The 18,849-nt window shown below is 39.7% G+C and overlaps 2 protein-coding genes across 2 annotated transcripts; both read right to left on the bottom strand.

Annotated features, from left to right (window-relative positions):
• Nucleotides 1-7,928: 7,928 nt before the first annotated feature.
• Nucleotides 7,929-9,457, bottom strand: LOC108511172. Its single transcript, XM_026803324.2, has one exon. The coding sequence runs from the start codon at nucleotides 8,565-8,567 to the stop codon at nucleotides 8,301-8,303; it is 267 nt and encodes an 88-aa protein (XP_026659125.1). The 5' UTR covers nucleotides 8,568-9,457; the 3' UTR covers nucleotides 7,929-8,300.
• Nucleotides 9,458-10,999: 1,542 nt separating this feature from the next.
• Nucleotides 11,000-18,082, bottom strand: LOC120107528 (ER membrane protein complex subunit 8/9 homolog). The gene is made up of 5 exons (XM_039120829.1): nucleotides 17,773-18,082; nucleotides 17,525-17,671; nucleotides 17,362-17,421; nucleotides 11,576-11,742; nucleotides 11,000-11,458 (listed from the first exon to the last, which is right to left on the bottom strand). Exons 1-5 carry the CDS (start codon nucleotides 17,980-17,982, stop codon nucleotides 11,428-11,430), a joined length of 615 nt encoding a protein of 204 aa, XP_038976757.1. The 5' UTR covers nucleotides 17,983-18,082; the 3' UTR covers nucleotides 11,000-11,427.
• Nucleotides 18,083-18,849: the final 767 nt, after the last annotated feature.

Here is an 18,849-nt window from a genome sequence, read left to right as displayed (position 1 = left end):
AGGGGAGAATTAGATTCTTCAAGCTACAATACTGAAGAGCATATTCTAAAGAGATGAAAAAAGTATGGAATATTTTTACGATTTCCATTCAAGATCTAGCAAGGTGATATATTAAAATTTTTCAAACAAAATTTATATGAGAGTAAGTTTTAGTTCTAGACTTCCAAAAAAATCTAGACAAATGCAATACTGATCTAGAAATGAAGATTTGAAGTAAAGGAAGCTTGATCAGATGGAAACCATATTGAGTTGAGAAATTAGTTAATTTCGAGTAGGAGTTTAATTAGAGAGATGTTGTATCAAGTCCTGGAGAGATAATGATCAAAGAGCCAAATCATGCAGGTAAAAGACATGTAGAAGCATCAATTAACTTCGAACTAGATCCAAAGATCATAAAGCAATAAAACATGCATGATATGGATGATTCCTAGAGTGACCTAGTAAACCACAAGATAGAAGAGTAATTAATGTTAAAGCTACTACTAAAATCAAACAACTATAGAAACTTTATGCATGTTTAGAGTCAATTGTCTGCGCATGATGGACTCTGCCATACGAGTTCATGCAAAGAAGAGCATATGTTTTCGAGGTGTGCATGTCAAAGAATAGATCATGCAAGCGTGGATAGACCTACAAGGCCACGTGTACGCAGAAAAGTCGAGACACACGACTACACGAGTGGGCCCAGTGCTCTATATGGTATATACGGGGTTGGCGAGTACGACAGAGATTTCAAGAACTTTTGAGAAGAAAATTTAGAAACGTAATCAATTATTAAAATATTAAAAAAATAGAATTATGCAACGAGATATTAATATAAATAAAATGCATCATGGTGATCTCGGCCATAACAAGGGAACAAATTAAGGATGGGGAAAGCATGGATGGGATCCGGCATTCCCCTCACGTCACGCGGTTCCCCATCCAAACACGGGAGCCCCCAAATAAACCATTCTTTATCTTATCGGATCACCAGCATTCTAAATCTCCTCTCACTCCTTTATACTGGAATATAAAGAGAAACCTTTCTTGCTTAAGATGTGTTTATTAGCATTTCCCAAAAGAGAATCCCTTCATAGAGTGGGACTGCATCTTTGGATTCACCTCAGAACATCCATCAGCTACTTTAAGATCTACGCAGGCAGATAAATAGTAACGAAGATGAATCCTTCCCCTATTCTTATTGGTATTTATTGAAATTCTAAAACTAGGAGGGTAATGCTGTTTCTCTCACATGAAAGAAGAATTCATCTTCTCTTGCAGGAAGGAAGGAATAAAATTTCAATCATTCTTATTTCTTAGGCACGAAAGAAACAACCGGAGTCCAAAACGGAATAGCGAGAAACCCGAGACGAAAGGAGGGTGGGCCCTAGAAGGAAGCCCAGCGGAAATCACTGTGGGACCTACCAGGTGGTTCAGGTCTCGGAACAAGTGGACCTGGTCCAGGTTGAATGCCCAAGGAATCCACCAAATTCTAGACTGCAGCAAACAGCCACATATCTAGTTGACTGCATGGTCGATGCCACATTCCACACAGAAATTATTGCCTGCATGCATCGATTGACCGTGTAGACAGCTAATAACAGCAGCTTATTTATATAGGCTCCATTCATCAAATATATATTTCAATATATTATTATAGAAACAGCAGCTATGATTAGCTGCATGCACAATTAAAATGGGTGCAGAGGCAATAATTCCTTCATTCCACGGTTCAGCACTCCGCACGGGAGATCCATCCATCAAGCGGTATATAACGCAGAAGAATAGCAGTAGAGTCTCCCGCAATGGAACTCGCCACACCACCAATCTTCCGGCTCCACTTCCTCCTCCTCGGCGTTCTCATCGCGATCATCAAGTACACCTCACGTTCATGGCTTGTTTTGGGTCACTAGATCATGGACAAGTGAATGTATGATGCCGAGATTGATGCTTTAGGGATATATGGCAGACGAGCCTGTTGTCAAGCCACTTTGAGAGCATTGGCTTGATGTAGAGGATGGATATCTTGGTTTCTCGGCTCAATGTGATTATGTGGATCTCTCATCTTGGTGTGATGTGGATGGCCAAAACCATCCCCTAATATGTATGGTGGCTATAAATATAAAGGCCCCATGAAAATACCAAATATGTGAGAATGACATTTCCACCAAATTTTCCTTAATTTTCCCTAGAGTTTTTATTTTTTAATAAAGAAATGGTATTACTAGCTAGAGGAATATGTATACATTTTGCTGCATCACTGAAATTATATGCTCCTGAACACCTGGATGTACAAGCAGGAGAATCCAAAAATTTGATATATAATTTCAATTTTAAGATATTTTAGATATTGCAAATCATGATTAATATTGTGAATTTTTCGATATTGATCATTTATCATTGTTTTTTGTATCAACAAGATTGAGCCTCAACCATAATAGGATAATACTAGTTTACTTGGATATTAATGCTATAGTTAGGATGATATCTAGGACATAAGTTCTTATAGTGGGAGAAAAGGAGGAGATAAATTATATTTTTGACTGTTCGAAACCTGCGTATCAATATCCTAGCTGAGACGTAAAGCATGCTCTCAGGGAGAAGGCCATAAATGCACCTGTGTGACATATTGAGAGAGGAGAACTTAGACGACCCAGCTACCGGCCAATACTTCTGTCCCTCGCCGTCTCGGTTACGCGTCTTGGGCTGCAGGTTTCTAATTAATTAATGGTGGTCCAGTGATGTCCCTTTTTTACCTTTTTCTCTTTTTTTTTTTTTGATACAGCGATAATTTATATCATATGTGTATGAATATATCCATAAAAGTTTTTAAAAAAAAAGTCGACTAAAGATAAAGAGAGCGAGACTTTCTCAACGGAACTTTTCTGAATGGTGCGCACCAATTTAATGAAGAAAATGATACCATTTTCTTGACCGGAATTGTGGAACGAAATGCCAGGTCTGCACGCTTCATCCATGGACATTGTAGCTAATACGGACAGTTCGTAATGAGCAAGTACGTAATGTTGAAATTTCCCCAGTATGATCATTTTCCTTGGTTGCAGCCAAAATAACGCTCAGAGGTTGGTGGCCAACAAACAACCCACCCTGTGGAATGAGCGAGGATTGGACCCACAAAGCTGAAGTTCAATTATACTTGGAATGGACCAGGCAGCCGGTCCTATTAATCTCAGCGAGGCTTAAGAGGTCACCAACGACGCAAGATGACATGCCTGATTAAAGGAGCTCGTCCAACTTCATAAATTAAAGCAACAATATTGATCTTCAATCATGTTTGTCAACTAGATGGTAATATAGATACTTCCTAATAGAAATGGTTTATTCATGAGAAGAAAGGATCTAAATGTTTAATCCCTCTGTTTCTATCGGAGAACATATTAATAGAGGCAGCAGCAGACATGAACCAAGCTTACAAAAATCATCCAACTAATTCTAGTATGTCCATGCACATTGCTACTGCTAGAATTTGAGCTGAGGTCGGCCGATACCACGGTGAAGGCGGATCGGCTAAGAGCTGGGATGTAGCTTTAGGACATCAATGGACCGATGACATCGTGGCTTTGAAAAGCAATTACGATCTGCAAGGAAGTTTATTTGCCGAAAGGTTTCCAGCAGGAGAGCCTATGATGCTTAAGTTAATGTAAATCTAAAGCAACAGTGGGAGAAGAAGAGAGAATAGATGCTAAAGAGTGCTCGAGAGTCCTTTGTCTGAGTGGTGGTTGGGCGTGCGGTGCCTCTCTTCTTGATCAACACTCCTTGGTTGAGTATGCCAGCTTTGCTGAGATCGTCCAATGCTTCGGGGATGATGACTTGGTCATCATGCATGATGTGTCGGTGGTCGAGAATGTCGAGCAGGATTGGGCTCTTCGGATCGTCCCTAGTTTGCAGCCGTTTATTGTAGATCTCGAATTACGGTTGTTAAAGCCTGCACTTGTTGTACAAGTATATTGAATTGCTTGAGAGTAACGGGTGCGGCCAGCTATTGTGGTGGAGCATGTGACAGGCTCTGCAAGGAGGCATGAGATTCAGGCCGAGCTCGTCACTATGATGCATGGGATGCACCTCAACTCCTCCGAGACTTCATGATGGATTGCAAAGTACTTCGGTTTCTCTCTTTTCTTAAGTACGAAACTGTAGGCCCTTCCTCTAGCGCCAATGGATATAGCATGCCACGATATCATGTGCATTCCTTGACTCATGTTCAAGAATAGCCTCACTTCTAAAACCACCTTAGGCAAGCTCATGGGAACAATGAAATATAGCATATCATTTCCCTTCCATGGTAGTAGCAGCTTGCTTAGGGGAATTAAGCTCCCTATTACGCAATGCAACCTCGTTTTAGAGTTTCAAGAAGACATGGGTCCGGGATCGGCTAAGCTAAAAACCGTGGTACAAGATTTAAGAAACAAAGCGAGAAAATCTGCAGCTTAGCTCCTTAACCCTTTTCCTTTCTTAATTGTACGAGGGGACTGCCACCATCCAGGTTCGAACATGGACCCCCAAGTGCAAGCATTCATGAGTAAGCAGGTACCATTCATCCAGTGGGCCAAAGTCCTCCTAAGCATGCTCCTGTAGAAAAGGACAACATTGAAGCATTCAGTACTAAGAGAGCCTCTGAAAGATCAAACAAATTCCTACTTCAAATCCTTTGAGACTAAATAATTTGCAGAGTCACATGTAGCCTTGGCCAATATAGGCACCATTGATGCATATATGACCTCCATAGTATACCATATTGGCTCAAATCAAATGATCTGATGTGTACCGTACCATATTTATTTAGTACCGGTATCCAGTATGAATGGCATACCGACATTCAGTATGCTAAAATAATTTATATTATACTATATTGTACAGGGTTTGGTACTAAGATGGTGAATTTTGATGATCTTCAAACTAGATGATGATGCAATAGAAGTTTTGTGTGCTCAAATCAACATCTAAGGACCGACGTATTCCATCAACGAAAAAGAGCTGATGTGGAATTGGACTGCGTCTAGTAGTGACTTTGATCCTGCTTCGTGCTCATGAGTGCAAACCCCCCCGCGTTGACCTCCAAATAGTTTTGACAGTCGAAAGCAGGGTCAAGTGTTTGAAACGCTATGCTCTATAGCTGCTACGAAGGTACGCTGATGGTCATGCTTCATGATCTCTGGTGCTAGAGTCAATAAATTCAGCTGAAATCTTATGAAAAAAGATTGACGACGTCTGCACGATGTATTGTTCAACTGCCTCCATATCAGATTTATTGTCAGAATATTACTCAACCAGACTTAGTGCTCGAAATTGTGTTTTAGAAGAAATCTACACCTAATTGTAGAGTTCCTAGCTAGTTCATTATGGCAGGATGTTACTATATTAGTAGACCCAAATCACCAAAAAATAAAAAATAAAAATAAAAACAGGTTGGTTCATATGACTTAGATTTGTCTTTTAGAAGGAATCTATTATTCCTATTTTTTGAGATCTGCTATTTGGAAATGTTTGGTCTTTCTTAATATTCAGTTGTGCATAGGATTTATCATGGCATGATTCATCAGGGATAATATGGACACGGCAACACAGCATGGAGCTATTTATATATTCAAATTGATATTGATATGGATACAAATTTAAGCATTCAACTAATATCCTTATGCATATCTACATCTATTTAGATAAGTTGGAAATGCATATGAATATCTAACTATCTGATATGTGTCCAAGTATTAAATTTTATTTATAATTTTATTTAGTCTTATAAAGCTCTCATGAATTTTAAGAAAAAAAAATAGCAACACTAACATATCTCATATAGTATTATCTTTGATTTAGTAATTCTTAAATTTTAATTATTTTATTATATCAGCACTATCAATATTTGATTTATATTTGCATCTATTTTTTAAACAAATATTTAATATTTAATATTCAATTAATAAATTTATTTATATCTACATTTGTTAAGTAAAGCCGGATATGAGTATGAATAATGCTGATAGAATCATTTTTAATTGCATTGTTTATATAAACTTCAAGAGGACAAGATGTTCTTTTCTAAGAAAAAAGAAAGGGGACCCATCTTGCATGGAGGACACTGTAAGTATACAATTAATTTACCATCATGTGATCTCTAAATGAGCTCATCCAGTATCACGACCCATTAAATGTAATCCCGTGATCATTAATGTCAAGTATACAATTAATTTACTGTCATGTAATCTCTAAATGAGCTCATCCAGTATCACGACCCATTAGTTATAATCCCGTGATCATTAATGTCATTAATGGCAACCGTAAGGACTATCTTAAAGAATAAATATAGCACAGGATTGCTCCTCGGCATTTGACATTTGGGAGTCTGGAATCTTTAGAGCTTCGGGAAACGTTTGCACGAAGTAAACGGGTCCGGGTTTCCATGCCATTCATTTATGCATGGAGGGGACCAGTCCATGAATATTAGTATAATTCACATGGATGATGGATCCTGAGGATGCGACCACCTTTAGTGGGGATTTGCTGGATTGCTTCGCACCTATGCCTTTATTATCTACACTACGAAATACTTCCAAGGAAAAAAAAAAAAACTGCTATTGTTGCCATTAAATTTTGAACCGAGTCCCGAGATGCAATTCGGCCCATTCTAAGATCAATAAGAATCGGAAAGAAGTTAGATCGAATGATATTGAGAAAAGAAAAAATTGATGACCGCTGAGGCCAACCTGCAAGAAGTCTACTTGTCGAAAGATTTCTAGCAAAAGATCCTCTATTGCTTAAGCAAAATAATAAAGCAAGAATCTCTCTGAGGATCCCAGAGCTGCTCCTTTATAAAGGATACAATACGGATCTGTTATCTGATTTAGTGCATTGTGCCTTCATTGTATGGTAACGGTCAGCATCGCGTTTATAACGTGATAACCCTCCCATGCAAGCAATATGTGAGGACAATCATGCCGATCATGCATTAACTGTGGTGTCACCATAACTATTGGTCTTTATTAGCACGAATCGATTTTCATCGTTGTTATTCAATTTGGTTAAGACTAAGATCAAGAAGATCAATTTAGGCCGATGTCAAAATGTCCAATTTTTTTAATATAAAATAGTATTCAAATTTATGCGTAAATAAGCAAGGTTGGTGCTTGCAATCCCGCAAATAAGCCAGTATGGAAACGACTTTAATTTGTATCAAATTTCCATTTCTTCCCGCACCAAACTGCAGTTTTCTGAGCTCAACATGGAAGACGTTAGTGTGGCTATAAAATTGGATGGTTCAGATATAAAAACTATAGAACTACAGGATCCATGGCATCCATATCTTCTAACTTCTTGTTTTTTGATAAACCGGATGGCTCAAATTCTCTCTATACTTCTTGTTTCGAGACTCGAGAGGCACCACTTTACTATGAAGGCCGGGTGTCAAATTAAGCATGCATTTCTCGTCTGACCGACCTTGCAAGAACCAGTCATGTAAGCTTAGATGCATGACATTTATAAGTGAAAATGCTGCCAAATATTTTGTCGATTTTCGAATAATTTCTGTAATATGATTTCATAAGCTTGATGAAATTCGAGTAGGCTACGCCATCCTTTCTATTGCCATAGACTCTTTAAATCCTTAATGGTCAGTCTGAGGATTTCAAATGCCATGCACGGTAAATGGAGAATAACCGCGTCTAGTTACCGTATGATTCTCTCTCTCAGTTGCTGAGAAAGTAGGGAGAGAAGGCAAATAAAGACGGAATAATATTGCGTTGATAACTTAGATAAGTTCGTTCTCACTTAAAGAGTCCCTTCCCTTGCCAAACCGGATGTCGACTCGTAGAATTCAGGCAGATTCGCTTACCAAGCGCCAGTGTCAATACTTAAAACCGACCAAACTTATTTTCATCTAGCCAAATTTCAAGCTAATGGCATCGAGTATTGCAGAAGAGAAATGCACGAAAAACAAAGAAATGAAGCTTTTTTTTTATTTTTCTCATACTTCTTCGCCCAAGAAAAATGAAGAAAAGCGAAAGGAGAAACGGAAACCACATTCAACAAATGACTCGTAGATGGTAACAAAGCTAGAAGGCACCATCTAGCCAGAAGAAAAAGCAGGAGTCCACATAGAAGAGGTGAAGAATCCCATTTAAAAGATTCAGCTACTGTTGATCTCCCTCAGTCTTCACCAACCTTGGTGTCACCTTTCTCTCAAAGATACCTCTCCTGGTATGCATTACAGCCAACTCTCCTCTTTTATCTCGATCTATGGCAGCAAGTTAAAGAAGGCAATATAACATACATGGGAGTAAGGGGTAGACTTGCAGAAAGCATATTCATCTATTGTGAAGGGGATTTGCGCCGGTAGGGACCTCCCTCTTATCCGCTCCGACCAAGTCATCTTCGTTCTCGTGGTTGTCACGGCTGTCGTACATAACCGGTCCGCTCGGAGCAGCTGAAAGGGGAGCCAAGTCCAAGAAGGCAGAAGCACGAGCGTCCTCCGCGAGCATGGTAGAGTGAAGGAAGACCAGTTGCATAAGAAACACCACAATGACCCACGAGCACGACACCACCCCTTGTCTCCTCCGAAGGGAGTGAATCATGATATGATCTATCAGACACGGCTCATCGGTTCACTGCAAGAACTCCACCCCGGAGGTTGCAGCGAGAGGGAGAACGGGAGGGACCGAACGGTGTGAAGGCAGGGTATTGGGGTGGCCAAGGAGAAGAGAAGAATAGAGAAATATTTGTGCCTGATGTAATTTGCTTATTTAAATATCTAGAGGGAGATCTAAATCAGCATTGAAACTTCGGTGGCCAGCGGAACTGGTGGGAGTGGTCACATGAGCCGACCGGCTTGATTCCTGGAACCTTCTAATGGGTCATCTTCTACCCTCGTTCAAAGTTTTTGAGCTGTTTTCCAGTCTCTCGGGTCTGCGTTTTTTATATATTTCGTCTTGTTGCAAAGTTTCGAGATTTGATTCTTAATTACGTTGAGAAAGGAAAAATGGGATCTAAAGCGCGGACGTCAAGGACGAGATATGAATATTTCTGTGAAGGTGGATGGACGGCTCGTGCTCCCAAAACTTCGTATTCCGACCCAAATTTACCTTCGTTATGATAATGATGTAGCCAGAAATTTTGGGAAAACCTACAGTACGACCGATTCCGTTGCATCTCGAAGGACCGGATGCAATCCAAACGCTCTTCAGACTTGTCCGCCTCCCGCCAACCTGCGCCGTTCGCCCGATCCGTCGCCCAATATAACGAAGCTGAGACCCACCACCACGCCATCGAGAACCCCTCACCACTCAAAAGATCAAAAGTTTCCTCCCCCTCCTCCCCTCCGTCCACTCAGACAATCCGTCGAACAGTGGCGGGCACACCGGTAAGGCCCGCAGGCTCGGGCGGGCTTCAACCCTGGTCTTATTGCACAGTAATTGATGCAGGCTCGAGCAACGGGTGGAGGACAGTAGTGCAGCCTAGGTCAGATGGAGCCGAGGAGAACGTGGCCTTGCGGCTGAAAAGTGAAAACTGGATGAATCTCCCACAATATAGTCCACATTTCAATCCAAGAAGACCAAACCCAACACAATCAACTATTTGGATTGGATAAAGACATCGAAGGCAAACTGTAGGCGTGGCAAAATTTGGATATCGCATCCCTATACAGAGTTCTTTTTTAAAAAAAAAAAAAAACCGTCCCCAACCAAGACTGAGGTTTCCATGAAAGAATAAAATATATACACATGCTATTCCTTCTCTTATACTACTGGACTGTTTTGGATTAATTTTTGTCTAATCAAATCCAGCAGCAGACCTTTAGGCTAGCTTAGGTTGCATTTAAGCAAGGCTAAATTGAGGGGCACTTGAGTAAATTAGATCCTTAGGCTCAAATAGGAATAATGATTGCTTTGTTAACCCTTATTAGTTTAGGTTCAAACGGATGTGGATCTGATGAAAAGGTGACCCACCATCTCTCTTTTTCTGAGCCAATAAAGGATGGAAAGCTGGGAATCAAACCCGGGTCTGGATCGTCACCATATCTTTATTTGAAATGCCAATATAATATTTATGACAAGATGTTCTGAAAAATATCTCACGAACGTATTTACCAAGTCCGTCTATTGAATTATCACCAGGTCATATACTCTAGAAAAAGAAAAGGAAGGATGGCGCCCGTGAGGAGAGCCGGAATAAGGAAAAAAGAAGAAGAGCGCATCACGCGGCCTGCTGGCCTGGTTGGCAGGGGAGAAGAAGGAAAGAAGGGAAGGAAGAGAGAAGGAAGGAGGGAAGCTGGCTCGACCGGTCCGGTTGTCAAGGAAGAAAAGGAATGAGAGGAGAGAAGAAAGGAAAGCGAGGAGGAAAGAAAGGAGGGAGAGGGCTCGCGTTTTCGGAAGAAGAGAAGACGACGCAAGGAGAAGACAAAGAAGGGAATTAATAAGGAGGAACGGGGGGCGGAGAAGATCGGGGTGCTTCATAAACCTCAACAGATCAATCACTTATTAAACCTACCCGCCATCGCCACCATCACAAGCACTCGAGAGCAGAAAGATGGAAACCACCTCTCTCCTCCGCTTCCTCTTCCTCTTCCTCACCATCGGCCCCTTCCTCCTTTTGCTTGCTCTTCTCCCGCTCCTGGGTTCACGTGCGCTACCCCACCACCGACAAGGCCGACTTCCTCGACTGCACGCGCTATTCGCCTCGGTGCAACTCTAAGAACCGCATCCAACCCAAGTCCAGCCCCGACTTGATCCAGAACTCCTCCCACTCCGCTACCACCACCCGAGACCACGAGTCCGACGTCCCCCGCCACCCCCTCGACCCCCTCACCATCCACGAGATCAACGCCGCCCGCGCCATTTTCCATACCTACTCTCCCTCCCCCTCCTCCCTCGCCATCCAAGAACATATTGCACCAAAACCACTGACATGGAGGCCCAAAGGGAAATGCTTTTAATATTGATGCAACGGCAAATAATAGCTAATAACCTTCAACCGACTGCAAGCCACATTAGGAAAACAACAATCAAAGTATTAGAACCTTAAAGATCATAAAAATTTCTAATGAAGGCATAAGGCCGACAATATCCTCAGCATCTATATTAAACTGGAAATAACTGGAACCAGACAGATTACATACGCAAGGCTGCAAACGTATATAAAATTGCAAATCCTTGCCTGACACAAGTTAAGCCAAGGGAAAAAAAAGAGAGAGGAGAGAGAGCAACTGCAAACTATCCGTTCACTTAAAAGACAATATAGAAATTTCTCTTCTGCTAGATTTTAAATGTGATCAAAAGTTACTTGTTCCAACCGAAGTACTCCACTTTCCCATGGCTGGTACGGCAGCCAAACATTTTGAACGATTTCAGGATTCCAGTTCAAGCAAATTGGTTCAGCAAAATATCAGATATTGACTAGTAAGTCCAACGATGAAGTTACCAGCAAACACTGAACCAATTACTTGAAGAGATCAGGGTTCAACCAGTCCCTGTAAAAACATATATTGATTAAAGATATATGCGAATCTGGGATATGCACTTGTAGCAACATGTACAGAATGAATGAGGAAAATAGTAAAAGATATTATATCATAGTCAGAGCTTACTTGCTAATGTCATCAAGATGGTCGTCAAAATCAACTATGTCTTGCCATTTCTCAGAAGAAATATAATCCAACAACAATACATTGGCTGATGGCTCTTTTATGGTCATCTGACTACTTCCATCTGATCCAGCTTGGTGCCAGCTTTTTGACGAATCCCTTGTGTACAGCTGCACAATAGTCGAGAAGCAAGATGAGAGAGTAGAAAGGCACTTACTGCAAATAAGCTATGTATCATAAACCATATATTTACATGAAATAATGAGCCAAAACTAAAAACAATGGCTAACCACAGATAACAAGATCCAACAATGGAGTGAAACCAGAATCCTATGCCTCTGCACCATCTCAAATTAGTGGCATATGTTTCAGTTTTGCTAACAGGAATTCTTGTCTTGACTTATTAATTATGATCTTTTGAAATTTCCTGGAGAGATACAATTGCTGAAGAAATCATGTACCGACTGAAATCTAAGGTAATACAAGTAGAAAGCAAAACAAACTGGCACATCCGCAACCTCAAAAAAAAGACAAAACCTTTCAAGTACCATAATACCGAATTCAAAGAAGAGGTCAATGGGGATAGAACCTCAAGCAACAGTATTGAAACACAATAATCAGGATAAAGAGTCTACCAATTTGCATGTCATTAGAAGTGTATCCAGCAATTAAAATAAAACCATCCAAATCTTCACTCTATGAACTGTTCCTTGAGCATTAATAATTGGCTTTCCCTATGCTTCCAATAGAAAAAACCATTTGTGTTGATCCAATCTGAAAGTCCCCTAATAGGCAGAATAGGCTTCAAACAAGATGCAAAAGATGATGATGCATGCAAATGCTACACAAGAATATCAAATATCAGCTCACAGGAAAGCTAATACAATCACACTAGATCTACATGTGTATGTATGGAATTTTTATATAACACATACATGTATCAAGGTTCACCATCTCGGTACCGGACCCCATACCGGTACCATCCTATTATAGTATCGGTATGCAATATTGTACAAGACAGCGAGGCATACCAAATATCGGTATGGTACGAGACTGCGTAGCGGTACAGTACTATATGCCCGGTATGGTACGGTACCAACCAGTATGGCAAACCTTAGTGTGTCTATATATATATATATATATATATATATATATATATATATATATATATAGAGAGAGAGAGAGAGAGAGAGAGAGAACTAGATGTAGATACCTAATTTTTCGTGCTGCCCTAGGATGGCCAAGTGTCATAGTCTATGATACCCTTATCCATGGTCCAAGAACCCCTCGCTATACGTGCATTCCTTTATTCGAAAACCCTATGGGAAACTAGAACCTTGGCCAAACTAGCGGCAGGTCGCTTGTCACCTGTTTAAACTGATGTCAAACTGCTTGGCACCTGTAGACCAAAACTATAGCACAGCATGCACTCACAAGACTACAGCTAAATTGTCCTGCATGCCTTAGAAGCAGGAATCTTGCCTTCGACAATAAGTTATAACCTGCCTGGAGTCTCCATGGATCGATGGTGTACTTAATCAATTTCCATTTTCATTAAAACAGTGTACTTGTCAATTAAATTACACCAATCAGGTTTCTCAGTTCATATCTGTTCAATTTTTTTTATTTCCTAGTTTGCTTAGTCTCTGCTTGCACTAGAAATTTTAAGTCTTTGTTGCGAAGGTGCTGAACCCATATTTATCTGATCGACCACAATCCTTTTGATTGACCTGATCAACCTAGCACACCATCAACCAATAGCCCTATTAACTTAAAATTTGTGTTTCAAAAGATTCGCATAATCAACTTATATCGTTTCAATATGCATCTATATAACAGTATGTAGCAATACATGGTAGTGCTCTGCTTTCCTTTTTTTAACTTTCACCAGCCCATCTCAATAGTCTTTTATTTCTAATCAAGGAACTCGTACCTTTTCCTTGATTGGGAATTTGAGAACCTAATATACAAATTGAAATGCCAATGACCAAACAAGTCATCATTTTAGATAGAAAAAAGGTTAAAAATTCAAGGTATTCCATAATCTCTCAACTTCTCATAGTATGAACAGTACATGTATAATACCTCAAACATACTTATACATATCCCTTTGTAATTCCAAGTTAATTTGTTATTGTAATATTCTAAGCAGTTACAATATTAGTTTACAATACAAAATGCATGAAGCTGTATAATGCATATAATTATTACTTATTTAAAGAACATTTTTCTTAATTTTAAATATTATAACATGTCATCGAAATATTAAACGCATATGGTTACATTTTCAGCCTTCTTTGGATGCTAGAACACCCCACATCATGCAATAATTGCCAATCGAGTCTCAATGAGGCCACACTGGCGAGTTAGAGTAGGTCAGATGAGCGGATAAGCCTGTGGATCACCTGCCATCATTTTTCTAGGGATAGTGGAAATCACCTTCAAAGTGAATTTTGGTATTGTTAAAAATAGAAATCCGAGTGAGCTGATATCACCAACTTCTTCTTAGCAAGGCCCTAACGAAGAGTAATAAGGGTTGCTAGGCAGTTTATCTATGGATGGCAAACTTGGTCGCCAATCAAGCCACTCATGTTTCTTTAAATGTCGGTGTTATTCCATGCTATCCCAATTATCATATGATGTAACAATGTTGTGAAAAATAGTAAACTGATGCTACCTACAAAATTTAATTATTCTCATATCTTTATTTTATATGTTGGTTTTACTTTTACAAATATTAGATCTTGCAAAAAGGTTTGCGCAACACAAAATTGTAAAACTATCAAGAAGAAGAGATTAAAGCCCATACATGATTACCGACTAATGGCTACCCAAACTTGTTACAGATCATAGGGCTGTCTCAGCTGCTACTAATTCTTGGGTTGTTGAAGAAATTCAGAAAACACTACAAGTAAATTACCCCCTCAATACCTCTTATGGTGGTAGTGCTTTAGGTCCACATCCAATTAAGTAGCATCCATGTCATTACAAAATACCCGTAATAGACTTGTGGATGTGAGGCTTAGGGTCGTAAACAAGTCAGTTCAAATCTAGTCAGAGTTTGGGCCAACCTAGATTTTTGAAAGCTGACTCAGCCTATATCAAGCACCAAACTCAGCTCACCAAATAGCAAACAGGTTTAGTTTTGGGAAGGAAAACACATTAGGGTTGGCACTGCTTTGGTGGTAATGGCTAGCCAGGATGGAAGAGAGTACTGGGACAAGCAGCAAGGGGCAAAGAGGTCAAGTGGCAGCTAGCAGTGGAGGGATCAAAGAGTTTCGATGAGTCTTTGGTTGGGCTACTACAGTTAAATTCTGGTCATCGTGGCAAGTTGGCAAGGAGGGTGAAAGCATGGAGCAATGATGATAGGGGCAAGATCTACAAGGGGGGAAATAGGGAGAAAAAAAGAAGAAAGACACGAGAGAGGGCCTAAGAGAGGACTAAGGAGAAAGGTAATAAGGGAGGGAGAGGACCAACAAGATGGCCTGTGAATATTGATGCTTGATGACCAAGTGCTGGTGGAGATCGATAAGGCATGTGAATGGGGCTAGGATTCCACCTAGTGAGAATTAACATCCTGTTTGGATTGAGAGAAATGGAGAGAAGAAAAAGTAAAGAGAGAAATTGAGTTTCTCTCATTTGGTTAGGAAAATAAGGGAAGAGGTTGAGAGAAGAAAAGAAATGGAGAGAAAAAATTATCTCCCCAAAAGTGAAGAGATTTGGAGGGAAGAAACAAATCTCTTTTTATTTCTCCCCCTCCCCCCCTCTGCACTAGATGGTCCAAATAAATTTCTTTTCATTTCTCTCCAATACACCCAAACAAGAGAGCAAATTATTTTCTTCTCTTCTCTCTTCCCTTTTCTCTTCTCCTATCTTCTCTTCATTATATCCAAATAGAGCAATAAGAGAGGACAAGAACGATGATTTAAGTTAGTACAATCTCCACTCTCTACTATTATACCAAAACAACCCTCAACCATTAGATCAGACCACACAATCCAATGGTTTAAGAACACTTTTAATTATGTGTATGTGTGTATGTATATAAGGGTCTCATCAAATTATAATTAAGGTGGATCAACTTAAACCTAGACATGAACCAAAGTTTGAGTTGGGTAACAAACAAGTAATTGGTTTAAAAGTCAACGTGAACCAGCTTAATTGAGCCAGGTTCCCAGGACCTAACCAACCGACTAATTCTAGTGACGCTCCAACTTATTAGGTTCGGCATCTATAGAGCATTTAGGAAAACAAGGTACTTTAGCAAGTTGTAATGTAATACACAGAATGTATTTGCAACAGCTTGTGTTATGTGTAAAATTTGTGAATTCTGCACAAAAGACTTCACCATGATTTCTTATAGACGGTTCTTACTACGAGAAAATGATACTTAAAACCAATAATTTCAGTCAATTCATAGAATTATTTGTCCAAATGTGTAACTTTTATTTGGTTTATATCTTGAATCATTTGAGAATTATTGGAGATTATTTTTCTGATTCTATGTTTAAATATTGATTCAAAATTGGTTTCTTTATGTTTTAATTCCCTTTTGTTCTCTTTTGGATGAACATGTTTGTTGACATAGTATATTACTCTCTTGGGTGTCTCCAAAAGAGGAACATCTCTCAGTTTGTTATGTTATTTTTCCAACAAGACATGCCCTTCAATTAGATAGTTACATCAAAAGGCAGACCCAATCAATATAAGACACATCCAAGAATCAACAAAAAACTTTGCCCACCTTAAGATGCATCCAATAAGATAGCTGAAGGGTGAATGTGAATCAATCCTTCAGCTCAAATACAAAGGGAAAGGACAAAAGAACTTTGAAAGCTGGGGATGAAAGTAAGAGCAATTCGAGAAATCTCTTCCTTTCAAAAGAATTATATATGATTAATAACTCAACCAAAGGCAACCTCCATCAAACTCTCTTGTTGTTCTTAGGATGTACAGGAGCAAACAAACCATGCCCCATTTATAAACATTTGATGTCTGAGTGGATGTTAAAGGGTAAGAGTTGCATCGTCCATCAAATTTATGTGAACAATAGGTCTGGATGCATCCCATCATTAATAAGGGTGACCCTTGGATGCAAGCAGTGAAACTACCAAACTAAAGGATGTGTCTTTTGAGACAAAGAACAAAACAACCCAAAAGATAATATCTTTTTACAGACACCCAAGAGAGAAATTAGTACCTGAATGGATATGTCCGTTTGAAGGAAAATTAAAAATGATCTAAAATCAGAAACAGATAAATCTTGGATAATGATTAAAATGTAAAAACCAAAAAATACAAGTAATAGTTCCAATAATCTCTAGGTTAAGTTACTTGTTGATGTGTCTTATGGGTTATCAGAAGATCGAGTTGTTTTAATTCCAGTACTACTCTTCGTAAGTTTTACAAATCTACAATGTACACAGCTACTTTCTACAGAAATTTGATGAAAACCTTCAATTTATTCGCCTTTCCCCTTTTCTTGTTGTTCATGTTTAATTCTTTTTCTTAAAGATCCGAAAATTAGGTCAAACAAACTATAATTAAAGGCTTGAAAGAGTTCTTGCTTTGCCAGGGTAAATAGCATCCATATAGAAGTCAACCTTGATTTCCTCCAAGACTGACCATGCTCCTATCCTATGCACAGAAGCTTCTAGGAATATTTTCTAGGGAAGAAATAAAAGTGATCCAATCCAGAATCCCGTTCCCACCTCTACAATAGAATCTTCAAAATTTCGATTCAAATAAGAAAGATCACAATGAAAGAACAACAGGAGGACTACCATTACCTGCACTACAAGATCCCGTCCTTTCCCCTTCAGCAACCCTTCCAGCCTCTTATCGTCCAACTGGTCCAGCAAGACACCAATAAACAACATGAAATATATGAAACCAAAGAATTCCTGAAACTCATAAAGAATGGAGAGAATGAAGAAAAAGAGAAAGTCCGACCATAAGCAACGCAGCCCGGGGAAAGTATCGGAATATATGATCGCCGATCTTCTTGGCAGCGTTTCCCAGCTCGGCGTCATCGTACCTCTCGTTGGCGTGGTAGTAACCCACCACACAAAACCCCTCAGCCCCGAAATGTTCTTCTGCCTATCGATAAGAAAGAAAACCCTAGACTTAGCCCCAATCCGTAGAAAACAACAGAAGAGATAGGCAGAGAGAGAGAGAGAGATGGGAGGGGAAATGGGAACCTGGATGAGGGCGAGCTCGAGGGAAGGTAGGAGGCCGATTTGGGAGTGTGTAAGGGGGATGGCGTCGGCGATCTGGACGGTGGAGGCGTTGTCTTCGGGAAGGCGGCCGACGAGGAGGCCGCCGACGGGGGAGGCGCGGTGCTTGAGGGCGTGGAGGACCACCTTTATGTAGGCGGCCTGCGCTACTTCGTAATGGCACTCCGCCCCCATCCCTCTCTGGCTCTCTGGCCGCCTGGACGGAGGAGTTCAGAAGTGCGGAGCCTTGCTCGATTTGGGGCCGGCACCACTGGCGTCAGGTAGAAACGACGATTTAAGCCTTAGGCCGGGGAAAAAATATGCGAGCGAGCCTTTTAAAGTACAGGTATATTTTCTTTTTCTTAAAAAAAAAAGAATAGTGAATTTTTTTTTTATCAACACGATACTAATAAAATTTATAAAATAAATTTAATATTTTAATAAATTAATTAAGTGTTATAATAACATTAGAAAAAATAATAGAAGAGTTAGCAACTTTTAGTTGCATCATTCCTGACATCACCAATGATAACAAAGATATAAGTTGTTCGCTAATTGAGCAATGAGATATGTACGCATGAAGCTTTTGTCAATCAAAGTAGAATGTATAGGTTTGACAATTCAGGTATGCTTCAGGGAACGACGAAGTTTTTTTAAAAAAAATATATCATTAAATATATGAAAATTCTAAGTAAGACTAAGTATGTAATTTATGATGAGCTATAGATTAAGCGAAATAGTAAGCTATAAGAGAGCTAGGAGGAGAGGGAAGGAAAAAATTAAAGCCTTAGATGAATTTAAATGTGCATGCCAATATCATCTTGGTGAAGAACAGGAAGCTCAAATAAAATTGAAATTTATAAGATGCTGTTGCCAATCAAAAGCCCAATCGAGGAGTTGCTGGTTGTTTCATCATTTAATTCAAAAAAATATATATAATTTCCTTTTTCAGGTCTAAAGTTCCTATGGAGCCCATTCTATATTCAAAGGCAAGCACTGCACTATCTGGATCTGCAATGTTGTGCCTGAAACAGGAGAGCAGAGCAGTCCCAACCAAAGGAA

The sequence above is a fragment of the Phoenix dactylifera genome, unplaced genomic scaffold, assembly GCF_009389715.1.
Source record: "Phoenix dactylifera cultivar Barhee BC4 unplaced genomic scaffold, palm_55x_up_171113_PBpolish2nd_filt_p 000893F, whole genome shotgun sequence".
Lineage (NCBI taxonomy): Eukaryota > Viridiplantae > Streptophyta > Magnoliopsida > Arecales > Arecaceae > Phoenix > Phoenix dactylifera.
The sequence above is the reverse complement of the archived record's forward strand: the minus strand, read 5'-3'. Positions and strand labels throughout refer to the sequence as shown.